This window comes from Oncorhynchus mykiss, chromosome 7, assembly GCF_057628025.1.
Source record: "Oncorhynchus mykiss isolate SJ-2025 chromosome 7, ASM5762802v1, whole genome shotgun sequence".
NCBI lineage: Eukaryota > Metazoa > Chordata > Actinopteri > Salmoniformes > Salmonidae > Oncorhynchus > Oncorhynchus mykiss.
In genome coordinates, this window is record NC_143028.1 from 67,555,338 (window position 1) to 67,575,086 (window position 19,749).

At 43.7% G+C, this 19,749-nt stretch overlaps 2 protein-coding genes across 10 annotated transcripts in view; both read right to left on the bottom strand.

The window, feature by feature from the left end:
- Positions 1-688: 688 nt before the first annotated feature.
- On the bottom strand, positions 689-3,054 carry gnrh2 (gonadotropin releasing hormone 2). 2 transcript variants are annotated; one of them, XM_021610547.3, is made up of 4 exons: positions 2,959-3,054; positions 1,917-2,062; positions 1,723-1,806; positions 689-960 (listed from the first exon to the last, which is right to left on the bottom strand). In XM_021610547.3, the coding sequence occupies exons 2-4, from the start codon at positions 2,052-2,054 to the stop codon at positions 922-924; spliced, it is 261 nt and encodes an 86-aa protein (XP_021466222.1). In that variant the 5' UTR covers positions 2,055-2,062; positions 2,959-3,054; the 3' UTR covers positions 689-921. The 2 variants fall into 2 exon arrangements, with proteins under 2 accessions (XP_021466222.1, XP_090097962.1); XM_090241836.1 differs by lacking the exon at positions 2,959-3,054 and having other exon boundaries at positions 1,917-2,228.
- Positions 3,055-6,115: 3,061 nt separating this feature from the next.
- Positions 6,116-19,749, bottom strand: part of LOC110528463 (receptor-type tyrosine-protein phosphatase alpha) — a 65,447-nt gene continuing 51,813 nt past the window's right edge. For 4 of the 8 annotated variants that reach the window (XM_090241820.1, XM_036984045.2, XM_090241822.1 and 1 more), the window contains exons 14-23: positions 19,569-19,735; positions 19,245-19,380; positions 18,100-18,246; positions 17,649-17,739; positions 17,441-17,517; positions 15,294-15,428; positions 14,463-14,588; positions 13,902-14,053; positions 13,667-13,802; positions 6,116-11,301 (exon numbers count right to left, since the gene is read on the bottom strand). In XM_090241820.1, coding sequence (XP_090097946.1) covers positions 11,227-11,301; positions 13,667-13,802; positions 13,902-14,053; positions 14,463-14,588; positions 15,294-15,428; positions 17,441-17,517; positions 17,649-17,739; positions 18,100-18,246; positions 19,245-19,380; positions 19,569-19,735 — 1,242 coding nt within the window. In that variant the 3' untranslated portion in view covers positions 6,116-11,226. Of the gene's footprint in view, positions 11,302-13,666; positions 13,803-13,901; positions 14,054-14,462; positions 14,589-15,293; positions 15,429-17,440; positions 17,518-17,648; positions 17,743-18,099; positions 18,247-19,244; positions 19,381-19,568; positions 19,736-19,749 lie in introns of all 8 variants that reach the window. The other 4 variants (XM_036984047.2, XM_036984044.2, XM_090241821.1 and 1 more) reach the window with 1 other exon arrangement.

Sequence of the window (19,749 nt, forward strand, 5' to 3'; positions counted from 1 at the left end):
AATATAAAGGCAACATGCAACAATTTCCAAATGTTTACTGAGTTATAGTTCATACAAGGAAATCGGTCAATTTAAATAAATTAATTAAGGCCTAGTCTATGGATTTCACATGACTGGGCGGTGGCGCAGCCATGGATGGGCCTGGGAGGGCATAGGCCCACCCACTTGGCAGCCAGGTCGATCCAAGGGGAGCCAGGCCCAGCCAATCAGGATGAGTTTTTCCCCACAAAAGGGCTTTATTACAGACAGAAATACTCATCAGCACCTCAAAATAGTGGAGATATGAACATGACATTTTCTGGGAACAGCTCTGGTGGACCTTCAGCATGCCAATTACATGTCTAGCATTGTGTTGTGTAACAAAACGGCACATTTTGGAGTGGACTTTTATTTTTCCAAGCACAAGGTGCACCTGTGTAACACTGTTTAATCAGCTTCATGATATGCCACACCTGTCAGGTGGATGGATTATGTTGGCAAAGGAGAAATTCTCACTAACAGGGATGTAAACAAATTTGTGTACAACATTTTAGAGAAATAACATTTTTGTGCGTGTGGAAAATGTATGGTATTTCAGCTCATGAAACATGGGACCAACACTTTGCATTATACGTTTATATTTTTGTTCAGTATATTTCTATACCTATTCTTTCTTTGGATCAAATTAAATGAAGAGGACAAAGATGAAGACATTAATAACAAAATAGATACTTTATTACAGGAAATGGCTTGTGCATGATGCTACATCTGTAATTGAGTCCAAAGGGACAATAAAGGGGGTGCAAGGGTAAAGGAGGGATGTGACATATTATCAAAATTGATAAACCATCAAATTGGATCAAAGGACATAAGATTAGAATAGCGGTTATTTGAAATAAACAGATAGACAAGGAAGGATTTAAGTCAGCTTCAGTTGTAAGGTTACTTTATCTTCTCGAATTCTCTGGCCAGGGCATCCAACTGCGAAGAGAGTAACACCATATGAATTACAGGTGCAATTTACCCCCCCCCCCCCCCATTTCCACCTCTATGCAGCATGCTTGTAACACATGTAGATACAATACACTCCTATGCTCACATACAAGTGGGTTTTTATTCTTCTCCTTTAATCAGGGACTGATTTAGACCTGGGACACCAGTGCTGCATTCAGCAGGGCACAACATTAAAGGGTGGCAGGTAGCCTAGCAGTTAGTTAGAGCATTGGACCAGTAACTGGTTAAAATACCTGAGCAGTTAAGGTGAAAAATATGTCCATATGCCCTTGAAAACAACACATTTAACTGCACCTATCCGGTGTATGTGACAATGAAACATTATTATGGAACGTTCATATAAAAATACATTATGTACAACAAACATGCCTCTCTGACACATTGAATAAGGATTAGAATCTGCAATGTTCCACAACGGTTGGCTACGGAACATGGCTCTCAGGCTCTGAGTGGCCAATCATTGAAAATTAAACTAGCAGTATTCCGGCCTCCCAGGCTCAGATTTGAGGTACTGTATCCCTGGCCTATGTGAATGCCACCTGATACATCGACTGTGTTATTTTGGATGCAGCATAACTGCAGTATTATATTGCACTCTAACTGCAGTTACACTGCAAAATTACTGCAGTAAAAAAAAACGGTGTGATTTTGGATGTAGTATTTGCTGCATACTGCAGTTATACTGCACTCTGACTGCAATATTTTTCATAAGGGCGCCCCTGCACTCACAAGAATGTCCCTAAGGATGTTCCTTCGCTGTGGTCTCAGGTAGCTGCATTCTCCTGCCTCACAGAGTTTAATCTCCTCTGAAATCTGAGAGAGAGAGAGAGATAATAGAATGATGGTGACACAAATGGCTACTGTGTATTTTACACATGCATAATATCCATTTGAGTCATTGTGATTGTAGTACTGTGACCCACCTCAGAGGTGGTAAATGAGTCCAGTTCCCGCTTGCCTCCTGGGTACCAGCCATGGGACCAGTGTTGGGAGAAGGACAGCTGGGCTCCCAGACACAGCAGCAGCCCCAGCATCAACACCAGCCTAGCCACACTCACCATCACTGGAGCTGGAGAGATGTAAGGAAAGGGAGGGTGTGGGTAAGAGAGCATGAGACACCTGTCAGGCTTGCACACCTTTCACAAGGAAAGAAAGGGTGGGATGGGGGATCGTTATACAATTCACGCCACGGGAACGAGAGAAAGTGCGAGAAGGGGGAGAATACTGTGATGACCCTAGAGCTCTCTAGGGAGTTCATTCTCTTGGGATTGCATGCTTGCCTTAGTCTCGTAAACCCGACCCTAGGCAACAGTAGCATTGGATACATTGTGGGAGGCAACTGACTGCCTAGGGAGACTATGCTTGCCTTGGGGTTAGACAACTGGGGTTGAACATCCCGATGTGGCCATACCTACTGCTACATGGTCGCTACATTGGTGTTAGAAGTGTGATGGCGGCGTCTGATCTGCCAGGCAAATGAGGGTAATTATTCAAATATTGGTGAAGAGGCACAATTGGAGAAACAAAAAGCAATAAGCCTGAAAGTTTTTTTTGTGTTCAGCTCATAACTTAATTTTATGCAGGATAAATATTTAATACAATATATTAATAATATTTATACACAGGGAAAAATCTCCACAAACAAAAACAGTACGTTTACAGTGGGCTTCAAAGATCCGTTTCTCATAGGCAATTGTTGTGGTAATTTCTTCTCAAGATCCCACTTAGAAAGGCAGGATTGAAAATGAAGAGCTTAGTAAGTGTAATTTTAGGCTGTTAATTCCTAAATATATACTGGTACTGCCACCATTCATTCACCATACAATGGAACCAAAAAATGTAGCTATCTATGGGTTTAATGTATACTTCATAGAAAGCATAAAACCTAAAACAAATGCAAAAATTCTCTCAGAGCTCACTTTTTACCTATTGATATCCAATAGCAAAAATCATAGCAATTCTTACCTTAGATCCTCAGTCTGATAATACTTGTTGTATGGAATCGGTTATCACTGTTGATGTCCACCAAGTCAGTCTATGTGCGCTGCTCACTTCTATTACTTTCAAACCTGTTGGTATACAGCAACTCAGTGTCAAATCCCTTTCCCAAGGCGACGATGAGTGTTGTAGAGCTGCTTTCTGATGACATCTCTGAAGCCTCCTCTTCCTCCTCAATTTATGTCCCCACCTCAAATGCCCCCCGCCACCTCCCTCCCTCACCCTACCCCACCTCGTCCTCATTGCTCCTTTCCCTCCCAGCGGTCAGCTCAGAGGTGTTTAGGGACGCGGGGTGTGCGTAAGATCCACTCAATTCCAATTATCATCTCTAAATAGTCCTGACCTCCCCTGGGATGTTCATCCTGTCTGTACCTAATACCCACCCCCTTCCATTACACTCCCCAGCCACCCTGCTCCCAGCCACCAAAATCAATAGGTTGACATGGTTTACTATAAACATCCTGTGGCTGGATGAATCCAGTTCTGTCACTTCATGATGTTCTTACATTTCTTCACACATCACGTTCATGGAAAAATGTATTGGAAGACAAATTTCAACTGGACTGGTTCAGATTTGGTCAGTTGCGTTGAGATTTCAGAACTGTGGAGGACACATAGACAACCTGACAAAACATGAAACTAACAAAGATTGAACACATCTTCAATGTTTCTCAACCTTGTTATGTCAGGGACCGGCATGCTACGGTCCTTACTTTACCAAGGATTGGCAACCGGTTGTCCTTCCTGCTTAGAGGGACACCTACAACTAGCACTTGAGAGCTGTAATTTCGCTAACAGTCTGTGGGTCAACAACATTCCAGGATCCTGTGTTGGTCTGCAGACCGGGGTTGAGGATCACTGACCTAGGCAAAATCTCATTTCCTCTGTATTTTCCCCTGCTTAAAGTGGTGCAGTGGCCTGTCTCAAACCCTCCATCACACCCGAGTGACCGCCAGAACACTTTGACCATGGGGACACTGGATGACAAGCAAACATGAGCACGGGCAAACACACCAGCTGCCACCATCTCTCTTAATTCCAGTCTGACAGGCCTTTTGGCATGGGTGAGGGGGTATCAATTGGGGACTGGCAAATTTTCATGTTTAAAATGCATAGGGGGAGTTCCTATCTGGCGGTTGATTGACAGCATGTCTACTCGCTGTTGACTTAGTTAATCTCCTGACTGACACGGGGCTACCAGCGCGAGGAGGGCGCAGGAAGCAGGAGGACATGACGGAACGCTGCATGAGTCACCGAGGAGAATTCATCTTGCCTGCCAAACCTTCCTGAGACGCGGCCCGCCAACGGAAGCGGAGAACTTGGGCCGTATCCACAAAACGTCTTAGAGTAGAATGTAGGATCAGTTAATCTAGGATCAATTTAGCCTTTTAAACCATAATGAAGAGGGGGGACCTGATCCTAGATCAGCACTCCTACTCTTAGACGAAGTGAATAGGGGCCTTGGATCTTATCAAGGGTGTGGGACCGTCAATTTGGATCTTGCAGAGATGGAAAATTGCAGTCCTGGAGAGAGCTATAGCAGATTGTGCAGGCTTTTGTTCCAGCCCAGCACTAACACACATGATTTAGCTAATCACTAATCCTGATCTTCAGATTAGACCATGATTAGTTGGATCAGGTGTGTTAGTGCTGGAACAAAATCCTGCACTGAGTGGACTTCCAGGAAGGGGCGTCATGAACCCCAAAAATCTGTGGGGGCACAAAGTACGTTAGGATAGCTGGGTGGTAGAAGTTGGACAATTTGGAAATGTTCTAACACCTGAAATGTTTTTCTTCCTGCAACCTAGAGCCATACTCATTATGCTTATATGTTTATTTTTCTGCATATCTAAGCATACCTCGAGCTGTCTATCTTACTGACTGGTTATTTTTTTAAAGAAAATAAATATGATTCTTTGCATCTCTGCTCAAATCTGGGTAAGAGATGGAAAGGAATGCAAGTCTTATTCAATACATGTAGCAATTGCTTACCAGCAGGCATGCCAGCTAAAATAGACAAGCTAGCTACTCTAACTTGATAGCATGAAATGGCTGCTTGGTAGCTAGTTATGAGGTTAGGAGATTGGGAACCTATCTGGGCTCGCTAAAGCCAACATCATAAAATTGCTAGGTGGCTAGTAGTATTAGAGAGAAACAAAATCAAAACATAGATTTGTCCTGTTTAAAAATATGATGGGGCACCTGCCCCTGTGGGCATGACACTCTGCTTCCAGGTCCAGAATCCTCCCATTCCTGCAGGAGTAGCTTCAATCAAGTGCTTACTCCAAGCTGTAGATTCTAGATAATGTATTATCTGGTTATGGACCACAGGAGGTTGGTGGAATCTTCATTTGGGAGGATGGGCTCGTGGTAATGGCTTGAGCGGAATTAGTGGAATGGTATCAAATACATAAAACACATGGTTTCCATGTGTTTGATGCCATTCCATTCACTCTGTTCCAGCTATTATTAGGTGAAGTCTTCCCCTCATCAGCCTCAACTATTATGGACTACTATAATGTTCAAATACAAATAAACATATTGCTTCACACACATTCCACCACAACCCCTGCTGCAGTGTGTAATGTAATGTGTGTTTTGTCCTATATTCTTTATCCCAGCCCCCGCCCCTGCGGCCTTTTGGTAGGCCGTCATTGTAAATAAGAATTTGTTCTTAACTGACTTGCCTAGTTAAATAAAGGTTAAATAAAAAAATATATAAAAAAAATACAAATTTGATTGAGTGTAAGGGTTAAACTCTTAACTGAAAAGCCAGTCCAGACAAACTCAATAACAGTGCATGACCTGGATGTGCATTGGGGCATGTAATCATCATCATGCAGTGTAAATAGTCTCAGAAGAGGGTTGTGTTCAGTGGGGAAAAAACGTTTCGGAATGGAATTAAAAAGGAGAAGCCTGTAACATTACTTATCAAAACACAGATTTCCATTTTCCATTATAAAAAGTTTAGCTGTGGATTGCCCTACTGAACAGAATGCAGGTTAGAGAACTTGGTTCAATTCCAGTATTGAATATTATAGTATTGATGTTGGGATTGGTGTTAACACTGAACATTTGTAACTATTGCACATTTCATCAGATAATGCTGTAGCTAACAAACAAATAACACAAAATCTCAAGCATTTTATTAGGTTTAAACAATATCTTGCTTAGAAAGGCCATTTGGCATTATATAATTATATATCATTTTATCATATATATAATTATATATACATATATTCAACATTTTAATAAAACACTAGAAAACAAAACAGATGCAAATAAAAAATAGGATTTTCTTAAGACAATAATAATAACAAATAAAAACAATAGCAAGAAAAACAAAATATCTAATACATTTCTAAATTGTCCCAGTACAGCTCATGTACATTTTCTTAAAAAAGGCAAAGAAAAAAAAGCAAGGCAGCAGACAGGAATTAAATATAAATAACCCTACATTATGTACAGAAGGGAATGGGGCAGTGACCGGTTATCGATGAGACAAATCCAGCCCAAGGGGCAAATTGAACAAGAGAGGAAGGAAATATGAGTTAATTAAGGGAAGGAAGGAAAGAAAGAAAGAAAGAAAGGAGAGAGAGGAGAGAGAAAGAGACAGACCGACAGAGTGAAATAGACAGACCGACAGAGAGAGAGAGAGACATCCAAGGGACAGCTAAACAGGATCAGGAGGAGAGAGACAGGTTAAAGAGGTGGGGTCGCCAAAGAGAGACAGGTTAAAGAGGTGGGGTCACCAGAGAGACAGGTTAAAGAGGTGGGGTCGCCAGAGAGAGACAGGTTAAAGAGGTGGGGTCGCCAGAGAGCGACAGGTTAAAGAGGTGGGGTCGCCAGAGAGAGACAGGTTAAAGAGGTGGGGTCGCCAGAGAGAGACAGGTTAAAGAGGTGGGGTCGCCAGAGAGAGACAGGTTAAAGAGGTTGGGTCGCCAGAGAGACAGGTTAAAGAGGTGGGGTCGCCAGAGAGACAGGTTAAAGAGGTGGGGGCGCCAGAGAGAGACAGGTTAAAGAGGTGGGGGCGCCAGAGAGAGACAGGTTTAAGAGGTGGGGTCGCCAGAGAGAGACAGGTTTAAGAGGTGGGGTCGCCAGAGAGACAGGTTTAGGGGTGAGAGAGTTTTAGGGGTGGGCAAGAGAGACTGGTTTAAGGCTGGGAGAGACAGGTTTAGAGGTGGGAGAGACAGAGAGACTGGTTGAACCCTAAGAAGCCCCACTCCTCCAGTCTGTCTAGCTCTCTTTCTCCATCTCTGAAGGAAGGTGTGCCCTGTTGCTCAGACAGGGACATTACATTACTGGGATGTTGCATTTCATTTCTATCTGCAGCCAGCAGGGGTGTGGAACAAGGGCCCGGATGCACCTGGCTGTCCTCTGTAATAACCAGTAAACAATGTCATTGTGATTTGTGGTTGGAATAACTCAGGACAATGTATTTTACCCACTATAGTGGGTGAAGGTTAGGTAGAGGACCTGACTAGGGGACATAATGAAGGAATAGTCAAGGGTCCAGCACTTCAGTGGAATGGAATGAAGACATGGAGCCAAGACAAAGCTGGTTCAAAACAAAGCAATGGAGTTTGATTGGAATGGAACCCGGCGTTACAGCATGAAATGGAAAGGAGGCTGGTGGATTATGAACTTGAACAGGATAATAAAAGGCCCTGATCTTGGTCTCAGTGTTACAAAGCCAAGCGTCAGCTACAGCTTTGGGGCTTTGTACAGAGGTGCTTTGTCGATAAAGTTATCTACAATGCCTCAAAAATAGTAGTGGGAAGGGGCCAAATAGATGTACTAATCTGTAGGATGATACTGGTTTACCAAGAGTCTATACACCTACACTCAATCAACTCACTGAGGGAGAGGTGCAGTGAACATATTTTCCATATAAATCAACCTGTGAGGCACTTTCTAGAGTAAAGCCTTAAGTCACTAGGGTTGGGGGTTGGCACAGTGTTGTTGGGGACAGGTGATTACATTCAGCAAACCTTCTGGCTCAAAAGAAGAGTTAAAGCCTCTCCTCACCAACGCCCACCCTGACGATTACTAAGATCCAACACAACCAAACATCCGGAAGGAAAATAAAATGGCACCAATTGTAACACATGGGCCTTTGACATGCTTTGGAATGGAACACGGTCTGAAATGACATTGACAGTATTTTTTTAAGTGACTGGTCTAAGTGAGACATCCGGTTTGAAGATCTCTACCTAGCTATCTATGTCCTGTGGTTTAACCTAATAGAACTAGTCAGAACTAGAGGCCATAACCAGTCTTTAAAAAGGCCTCTTCAATGCTGACATCAGGGTTGCAAAATATATTTTTTAAAGACTAAAATCTGTTTTTTTCCCCAGAAATCCTGTAATCAGAAGGGAATAAGCTGCGAGGGAATCCTCCCACCTAGTATTCTTCAACCCTAGTTGCCAAGTAATTTACTATCTCAGGGTCATGTTACCCATCTGGCCTTTGCATCACCGGTTCGGATTTTTATTTTGGCGCAAATAGTACAAGCATTGGAACAATCAACGATAGCAACAACTTGTCAATACTGGTGCTTTTTTTGGTGGAGTTTCAGATACTATTTCTAATTTCCTGATCCCATATGATTCAATCACGATGGAGTTAAATTGTGCTCCTTCCTTTCGACCTATAAACATATAGAAAAGGGAGAAGCTAAAGCAATCCATTCTAACTCCTGAACAGTATAGGTTGTGCAGGTATTTTTCTACAGACTGTGGGCTTTCCTTATATCCTAATGACAAAACAACGGTTCACCTTTATGACTGGACAAATAGGGCCATCTGTGTATAAGAGAATGCGTTTGGCATCAACTAGGCTTGGCAGATCTTCATGGCTGTCTAGCATACCCATCAACCACAGGAGGTTGGTGGCAACTAAATTGGGGAGGACGGGCTCGTGGGAATGGCTGGAGCGGAATTGGGGGAATGGTATTTAATACATGGTTTCCAGGTGTTTGATGCCATTCCATTTTCTCCATTCCGGACATTATTATGAGCCCTCCTCCCATCAGCAGCCTCCTGTGCTGTCAACTCCACAGAACAATGAAGAAACTGGGATCAAAATGGCAGCTCTTATAATTGACCAATAATCCCCAATCACAATTAACAGCTAAAACCTCATGTCAGTTACCCCTCATACACTCAAACCTTGCAGATATCAAGTGAGTGGGGTGGTTGGGTTTGTGGCGAAGTGGGTGAGAATATCTTATGCACACGCTGTTTATTACAATCCTTTGAGGGCAATTAGTAGCTGTGATTGGCTATTGGACCAGGGGCGGGGTCAATTCCATTTGCACTCAACCAACTAAGTAGACAAACTGAAATTAACTGTATATACATTGAAAGAACCCGTACAGGAACACACCCCCCCCCCCCCCCCCCTCCGATAACTTTAAGTAATTTCCTGAGTTGACCAAGCAGAGATGGAATTGACCTCAACCTTGTTGCTAGCTAACTGACATCATTTATCTTGCATTACAATCTCAACTGAAGACTGAGGCACGCCCGAGGGTGGCCTCATGTTTCTAGCCAAACTGTCCTTATAGGCAGCCATTCTGAAGAGAGAAAAAAAATCACTGCAAACATTCCATCACGTCACACATTTCAACATTAAAATGAACAATTTATCCATTTGAGGGTGGGAGTATCAAAGCAACAGCATTAAAGTATAACAAATTCTCAGTATGTGACATCGGAGTTGAATTCTATTTCATCTGCGTTGAATTCTATTTCAATAAAACAGAAAGACGTTCTAAATGGTGCAGATAGAAATATAATGAAGAGCTGACAATTTCTATTCTATATGACAATGTATGTATATGTTCTACACAATACATTTCTATGTGAACATTCTGTAATGTTTCATCACCCTGAACAGGCCCCAGTTGAAAAACAGAGAGGGGGTCTTCACATTTTGACGCCATCTTCTCAACCAACCTATACCGAAAAGAAATATACCCAATAGATTACAAACAAGTAAATGGAATGACACGTAAATAATAGATAGGAAATTATTTCCCCCATTCCAACTGTAAGCAATTAAATATGAAAACATACATAAGAATTGGTTCATTTCCACAGTAATTGCATGGTTACTATATGTTGAGATATATGGCAATACACCCAAAATCGACAGTTTTATACAGGGTAATTCTGAAATAATCATTATATTGTGGCAACATATCGACCTCATACTCATCATTATTATGCAAAGGCTATTTTGAATGCATTGCTGGCCAAATCTTCAACACGCTCCTTACATTTCAATATATTTGACGTTTGAAATTTGATTTATTTTCAGTATGGGAAACTTCCCAAAACGTGCTACACACATATAATCCACTGTGACACCCAGCATGTGCAAGACCACCTAAATTACAGCGTTTCCTAGGTCCTTAAACACAAACACAGCAAAGCCACAATATGTTGGAGATATGTGGCTAGCTACGCCCTTAGTCCTGCCATGATTCATTGACCCCTGTGTGAACTGTGAACTCAATGGAAAACTAGTCAAAAGAGTTTGGACCATGTGATTAGCAAAGCCATCGTGTCCTATTCTGGATGTGCTCCTGGCCAGCTGTAGCGTGTGTGCGTTCGTGTGAACAGAAGAATTCTGATTGGCTGTGTAAATCTATTCCTCTGAGGTCGACCTATCAGCTTTAAGCTGCAGCCTGAATTAGATGAAACCATCAACCACGTAAGTCTCAGTCACTGAACCGTAAAAAACAAAAGACAAGAGAAATAAAAAAACACCAACATCATTCCCTCAATTCTCAACTTTTGACATAAGCCTCTAAAGTGTCCGATTTATATTCATATATATTTATATAAACCAATAAAATACATTATAAATGTCACCCTAAAATTGCAGCAAAAAAGGTCTTAAAAACAAAACAACAAAATGTGACAGGCTAAGTATATGTACATGATTGGGGGATGTCTGGATGGGGCAAGATTGGGACAAGGGGGCCGTATTAACAAGATCAATATTACAAAATATTCAAGAAGGCATCTCTGATATTCACTCCCTCCCTCCGGTACACTGCAGCGCTGCACTTTGCTGTCACAAGACTTCCCTTCCATTTTCCTTCTTGCACACAGGCTGTCCAGTCATCTAAGCCGTGACCAGTTCCTTTGCTTCCGTCGGGTACGCGTGTGTTTGCTTTGTTTTTATGACTGTATATGGATGTCCGTCCCCTGTGTGGGTCTGTCCCTATTTGAAGTTGGCATAGTCAGAAAAGGCATCAATATACTCCTGGACCACTTTGTAGCAGAACTCGTACTGCTCCTAAAACAGAGAGGAGAACATCACAATAATTATTAAAAAGGATACTACTAAATACACAACCAAGATCAATTCATTTGCACACAAATGGAATTGCAAAACTATTCTAAGTCACTGAAAAAGTTGTGTTTTAAATGCTGTCCAAAAAGACAGTAGAGAAAATTGTGTATGTGAAGTCTCTTATATGGCGGCGATCACATAAAGAGGAGAGAAATATGGGGGAAAAAGAAAGCGTAGACAGAGGTGAGTTTCTGACGTGGTGAGTCAAGAGCTCGTTGATGAGCTCATATAATCTTGTTTGTGTTTACATTTGATGTTGACAACAAAGCTGGTATGGTAGAAATGGAGTCAAACCTATATTGTTGGTCGATACCGTTTATCGGTATCGGCCCATAATTCACCCGATATTCAATGAATAGGATGAATAAAGGGAATCTCATGCTTATCTGAACATTTGCGACATTCATAACGTGTCATTATTGGGCTCCCGAGTGCTAGAGGCGGCACTAGAGTGATAGAGGCGTCACTACAGATCCTGGTTCGATTCCAGGCTGTATCACAACCGGCCGTGATTTGGAGTCTCATAGGGCGGCGCACAATTGGCCCAGTGTCATCCGGGTTTGGCCGGGGGTAGGCCATCATTTTAATTAAGAATTGCCTAGTTAAATAAAAGGTTAAATTAAAAATATTGCAGGTAGCCTAGCACTTAAGAGCGTTGGGCCAGTAACCGAAAGGCCGCTGGTTCGAATCCCCAAGGCGACTAGGTGAAAAAACTGTCGATATTGCTCTGGTTAAGAGTGTCTGCCAATTTTTTTTATAAACATCACAATGTATGAAATCAACATTTGAAGCATAGCTATTGGACAATTGCTCTTTTCAAATCAAATGTTATTTGTTACATGCGCCGAATACAACCTTACCGTTAAAGAAAGAGAAAATATTTACTAAATAAACGAAAGTAAAAAATGCAATAAAAAGTAACAATAAAATAAGGCTATATACAGGGGGTACCGGTACCAAGTCAATGTGTGGGGGTAGAGGTTAGTCAAGATAATATGTACATGTAGGTAGGGTTAAAGTGATTGTGCATAGATAATAAACAGCGAGTCCAAAAACAAAGGTGGTGGGGGGGGGGGGGGGGGCAATTTAAATAGTCCAGGTCGCCATTTGATTAATTGTTCTGCAGTCTTATGACTTGGGGGTAGAAGCTGTTAAGGAGCCTTTTGGACCTAGACTTGGCAGTCTAGTACCGCTTGCTGTGCGGTAGCAGAGAGATGTCTGACATTTTTTGGGGCCTTCCTCTGACACCGCCTAGTATATAGGTCCTGGATGGCAGGTAGCTTGGCCCCAGTGATGTACTAGGCCATATGCACTGCCCTCTGTAGCGCCTTACGGTCGGAGGAGTTGCCATACCAGGTGGTGATGCAACCAGTTAGGATGCTCTCGATGATGCAACTGTAGAACTTGAGGATCTGGGGACCCATGCCAAATCTTTTCAGTCTCTTGAGGGGGAAAATATGTTGTTGTGCCCTCTACACGACTGTCTTGGTGTGTTTGAACAATGATAGTTTGTTGGTGATGTGGACACCAAGGATCTTGAACTCTCGACCCGCTCCACTACAGCCCCATCGATGTGAATGGGGGTGTGTTCGGCCCTCTTTTTCCTGTAGGGCATGATCAGCTCCTTTGTCTTGCTCACGTTGAGGGAGAGGTTGTTATCCTGGCACCACACTGCCAGTCATGGGTGAACAGGGAGTACAGGAGGGGACTAAGAACGCACCCCTGAGGGGCCCCTGTCTTGAGGATCAGCATGGCAGATGTGTTGTAGCCTACCCTTACCACCTGGGGGTGGCCCGTCAGGAAGTCCAGGATCCAGTTGCAGAGGGAGGTGTTAAGTCCCAAGGTCCTTAGCTTAGTGATGAGATTTTTGGGCACTATGGTGCTGAACGAGCTGTAGTCAATGAACAGCATTCTCACATAGGTGTTCCTTTTGTCCAGGTGGGAAGGTGATTGAGTCATTGTGGATCTGTTGGGGTGCTATGCGAATTGGAGTGGGTCTAGGGTTTCCAGGATGATGGTGTTAATGTGAGCCATGAACAGCCTTTCAAAGCACTTCATGGTTACCAAATTTCCAAAATAGAGGAAGGCATATTTATTCAATGCGAGTTCTTAAGCTTGTAACTCGCAATTGCATCTCGTACATCCCATGCATTGTACAGTTGGCTAAACTCAGGTCGAATAATTGCATTATTATAACGCATATCATTAAAGCTGGAATCCTTAAATGGTGAAACTGCAACATCCATTTGAGATAGTGTAACAGTCTGCATCATGTATGTCGGTGACGTGTAACATAGCATGTCCTCACCAGTGTCTGCACCATGTGGGGTCTCTGCAGCCGGAGGCTCTTGACGGTCTGGAAGACGTCAAGGATGGCCTCAGCTTTCACCCGCTCCAGGACCGTGCTCAGGGCACAGAAGGTCCCCGTCCGCCCCGCGCCCGCACTGACACACACACACACACACGCACACACACACACGTTAGCTGTGGTTAGCCACACACACAAGATATGATAAATTGTTAAAACATTAGGTGTAGGTTACCTGCAGTGGACAGTGATTGGGTGGTTGCCAGATTGTTGCTGCTGCTTCTGGACAGCAGCAATGATGTTGATCATGCCCTTCCCGTCACTGGGAATGCCCACTTCTGGCCAGCCATGGAAATGAAACTGTCTCACCGTACGAGCCTTGTTCTCCTAAAGAGTGAGAAAGGAAAGAGTAAGACAGGAAGAGACACGCCCAACACCAGTGTTTCCCAAAGGGATATTTTCAGCAGCGGTGGCAAAGTTAGCCTAGTGGGGTAGTGGCAGTCTTATGCTATCTGAGTGACTCAAATATTATTAGAAATCTATGACGGCCCCATGCCATGCTGAACATTTTTCGATTCTCCCTGTCTGTCTAGTTTTTATTTTGGCAGTTATTGGTTCTCAAAGATGATGTAAAATGATGATTTATGGGATTTACTGCCCATACATACAAACAAACACTGAAGACCCATAGACGTGACTAATCAAATCTTGTTGACATTTGCTTGGGGTGTGCGTGTAGATTTTTGAATGGGTTATGTTGACTGCTAGTGTTTTTCGAGGCGGCCTCTGTCCTCACCCTGTTGTTGGTGACCAGGAGGTCTCTAACAGTGTAGCTCTCACTCTCCTCCTCCTTCTTCAGCTCGATGGAGATTTCCCCACACACCATCACCCCATCACTGGGCCAGTACTGGGCACACTTCTCCTACAGAGAGAGGGGGGAAGAAAGCGAGAGAGAGGTAGATAGAGGGAGATATTAGCAAGAGACAGACACTCACAGACAGACAAACAAAGGTAGCCTGGCGGGTTGGAGTGTTGGGCCAGTAACAAAGGCTGCTGGATCGAATCCCTGAGCTGACAAGGTACAAATCTGTCCTTCTGCCCCTGAGTAAAGCAGTTAACCCACTGTTCCCTGGGTGCCGAAGACGTGGATGTCGATTATGGCAGCCCCCCCCTCCGCCTCTCTGATTCAGAGGTATTGGGTAAAATGCGGAAGACACATTTCAGTTGAATGCATTCAGTTGTACAACTGACTAGGTATCCCCTTTCCCAAAGATAAACAAAGAGAGAGAGAGAGAGAGAGGCAGACAAAGATCTGATGGCACTCTGCAATCAGCTCCAGGAAGTATTTAAACTAACAGAGAATGATCCTCTAATCACGAGACAGAACCAGGAAACAGACCAATAAGGAGACATTTCTCTTCCAATCATTGTTCTCAGTAATAACATACTTTACTGGCATGACTGAGCTTAGCGAACACACTGTCGTCAGATTAGTTCAATGGCCCCCATCCTTCACTGTGCTCTCTCCTTTCTGCCCATCTCCTCCTTCCAATGGCCTCCATGCTCCCTCTCACACCGCTCCATCCCTCTCTACATGTTGTCTCTCTGTTGTGTCCTCCCTCCATACCTGTCCTCTCTCCTCCAGCTCAGTGAGCATGACTATGGAGCAGCTCCTCCACTCCCAGATCATCCTCCAGAAGTCTTCAATGGTGTGCTGTAGCGGGCCCTGGCTGGCCATGTACGAGTCCTTCTGACGGTACCCCTGGGCCAGACACAGGTAGAGATACGCAGAGGTTAGATGTGTACGCGTACGCACACGCACACCACACACACACACACACACACACACACACACACACACACACACACACGGGTTTGTCTTTATTTGTACTATTATTAGAATACTAGTGAAGACATCAAAACTATTAAATAACCCATGGAATATTGTAGTTACCAAAAAACATTAAACAAATCAAAATGTATTTTATATTTGAGATACTTCAAATTAGCCCCCCTTTGCCTTGATGACAGCTTTGCACATGGCATTCTCTCAAACAGTTTCGTGAGGTAGTCACCTTGAATGCATTTCAATTAACAATTAAAAGTTAATTTGTGGAATTTTTTTTCTTCTCAATGCGTTTGAGCCAATCTGTTGTGTTGTGACATGGTAGGGGTGATATACAGAAGATATCCCTATTTGGTAAAATACCAAGTCCATATCATGGCAAGAACAGCTCAAATAAGCAAAGAAAAACAACAGTTTATCATTCATTTAAGAACTTTGAAAGTTTCTTCAAGTGCAGTTGAAAAATCATCAAGTGCTATGATGAAACTGGCTCTCATGAGGACCGCCACAGGAAAGGAAGACCCAGAGTTACCTCTGCTGCAGAGGATAAGTTCATTAGAGTTACCAGCTTCAGAAATTGCAGCCCAAATAAATGCTTCAGAGTTCAGGTAACATACACATCTCAACATCAACTGTTCAGAGGAGTGAATCAGGCCTTCAGGGTCAAATTGCTGCAAAGAAATTACTACTAAAGGACACCAATAATAAGAAGAGACATGCTTGGGCCAAGAAACACGAGCAATGGACATTAGACCGGTGTAAATCTCACCTTTGGTCTGAGGAGTCCAAATGTGAGATTTTTGGTTCCAACCGCCGTGTTTTTGTGAGATGCATAGTAGGTGAATGGATGATCTCCGCATGTGTGGTTCCCACCGTGAAGTGTGGAGGAGGTGGTGTGATGGTGACACTGTCAGTGATTTTATTTAGAATTCAAGGCATACTTAACCAGCATGGCTACCACAGCATTCTGCAGCAATACGCCATCCCATCTGGTTTGCGCTTAGTGGGACTATCATTTGCTTTTCAACAGGACAATGCCCCGAAACACCTCCTTGCTGTGTAAGGGCTATTTGACCAAGGAGAGTGATGGAGTGCTGCATCAGATGACCTGGCCTCCACAACCCCCCAACATCAACCCAATTGAGATGGTTTGGGATGAGTTGGACCGAAGAGTGAAGAAAAAGCAGCCAACAAGTGCTCAGCATATGTGGGAACTCCTTCAAGACTGTTGGGAAAGCATTCCAGGTGACGCTGGTTGATAGCATGCCAAGCATTTCTCTGCACCCGCAACAACATCTGCTAAACACTTTTTTGGTCACTACATGATTCCATGTGTTATTTCATAGTTATGATATCTTCACTATTATTCTACAATGTAGAAAATAGTAAAATGAAGATAAACCCTTGAATAAGTAGGTGTGTTCAAACTTTTGACTGGGACTGTACATAGGCACACACACGCGCCAGCTTAGACATACACACAACAACCACTATAGGATCCATTTCTGCCCGTATTAGACTCATCTCCTGTGTTGTGTAGATGTCTGTATTTGGATGTTTCTGTACACTAGGGGTCTACCCTTCCCAAAGGTCTCTACTGTATCATCACTATCATATCTCCTGATAGGCATCTTCTTACATTCACATTTGAGTCATTTAGCAGACACTCTTATCCAGAGAAACTTACAATAGTGAATGCATACATCTTCGTACTGGTCCCCCATGGGAATCAAACCCACAACCCTGGCATTGCAAGCGCCACGCTGTACCAACTGAGTCACACGGGACCATCTTGTCACCTTTTATGTGAAGACGAACTTGTATCCGTGCTAACGTTTTGTTAATTTGTCTCATTTGAAAAACACTCATATCACAGGTGAAGTGAGCCATAATATGGTGTCGGTTTCACAGTTGTTTCGTCTACTCACGTCAATGAAGGAGGCGTTGACATAGTCCGTGTTCTCCTCCCCTCTCTTGACTGGGATGATCACTCTGTTGAACTCATCTACCAGACACCAACAAACAGGTTACATTACATGGAGTTATGTGACCGACTAGGTTTGAATACCAGACTGCATTAATCTGTGGAGCTAAAGCCTAGGAATTAGCTCAGGGAGGTTTGGAGCCGTGACTCACATGGGATGATCTGGAGAACTCGGTTCTTCTTCATGTTAGCTGGCAGGTTGCCTGTTCTCATCTTGTCGTTCTGGATCTTGATGGAAGTCAGCTTCTATGTGGGGAGACAAAACCACTGGCTTGGCTCTCACACTCAGGGGAAAAAAACACAACTAACAATTTAGCTCTCAGAGTGCTCCTTCAATGGTTTAGATCTGGATCATATTCATTGGTCAACACCAAAGCAAAACATGTTGCAAGGAAAACAAAAACAAGCATTTTCAGGTAGTCCCTCCCTGTTTCAATTTCAATGTATCAATTTCTTCCGCTTGGTGCTAAATAAATATGATCCAGAGTCAAACGGATAGGCTGTCAAACATTTAAGCGTAGCTGAAGTGAGCTTGCTTAAGCTTGTGCTTTGTACTTTTGGGACTATTCCATTAGTTCCATTGTATCAGGCAAACTAAATCACCTTGAACTCCGCTTCCATGCCCCCACAGCCGGCAGCGGAGGGGGCGTAGAGCTTGGCCAGGTGGGACTCCAGGGAGGTCACCTCCAGCTCGGTGTCCCCATACAGATAGTGCTCCAGCATGGCCTGGAAGATGAACACGTACTGCATCTGTGGAGAAGGAGGGGGAATAGAGAGAGGGTGGAGAAGAGATAAAGAGAGAGGGGGAGGAGAGAGAGGGGGGATGAGAGAGAAAGAGGGGGGGTAGGGGGGATAGAGAGTGGGTGAAAGAGAAATCGCTAAGACTTTTAGTGCACTTGTGATGCCCATATCATACATCCAGAAGAGGAGTCAGATGACAACACAACATAAATGGGAAATAACCACATACCCTGAACACTGCCAGTATTGAGATTTGAATGGAAACCTGTTCATATAGTATATCGATATGAGTGTGTGATCTATTTCAGGTCAAGGTAATGTGGTCTTAGTCAGGTCAGGGTAATAATGTTATGTTATCTTGTGTTAGTCAGGATTATAATGTTATGCGATTTTGTTGCAGTCTGAGTACTTTGTGGTCTTGTGTTGGTCAGGGTACTAATGAGTAGTGGTTTGGGTCAAGGGTACTAATGAGTACTGGTTTGGGTCAGGGTAGTAATGAGTAGTGGTTTAGGTTAGGGTAAAAATGTGGACTGGTTAGAGTCAGGGTACTAATGAGTACTGGTTTGAGTCAGGGTACTAATGAGTACTGGTTTGAGTCAGGGTACTAATGAGTACTGGTTTGGGTCAGGGTAATAATGACTACTGGTTTGGGTCAGGGTAATAATGAGTACTGGTTTGGGTCAGGGTAATAATGAGTACTGGTGTGCATCAGGGTAATAATGAGTACTGGTTTGGGTCAGGATAATAATGAGTACTGGTTTGGGTCAGGGTAATAATGAGTACTGGTTTGGGTCAGGGTAATAATGAGTACTGGTTTGGGTCAGGGTAATAATGAGTACTGGTTTGGGTCAGGGTAATAATGAGTACTGGTTTGGGTCAGGGTAATAATGAGTACTGGTGTGCATCAGGGTAATAATGAGTACTGGTTTGGGTCAGGGTAATAATGAGTACTGGTTTGGGTCAGGGTAATGTTGTGGATAGTGCTTGTTGCGGTCAGTTCAACTTACGTCTGTCTGGACCATTTGGCAGCGCTGGGCTCTGATACGTGTGACAAAGCCAAAGACGTCCACCTTTCTCTCGGTGTTCATCATGTCCAACATGGCATCTATCACTATGAAGGTACCTGTCCTCCCCACCCCCGCACTGACACACAGACAGAGAGGGAGAGACAGACAGGCAGATGGAGAGAGTGAGAGAGAGTCAGAAAAGAGCACGCACATAGTATGTGGTATGTGACTGAACCTAGGGCGTGTTAGCCCACCAAGCTTAAGCCTAGGCATTAGCTTGGCATCTAAGCATCACAGAACCACCTACACCAATAACACACTCACCTGCAGTGGACCACGATGGGGCCAGCGTACTGGGGGTTGCAGGTTTTGACCTTCTTGAGGAACTTGAGCATGCCGATGGGTGTGAAGGGGACGCCAAAGTCTGGCCAGCTGGTGAAGTGGAACTGGGTCACCAGCCGTTGAGGCTTCTTACCCCCCACATCCCCCACCTAGAGAGAGCGAG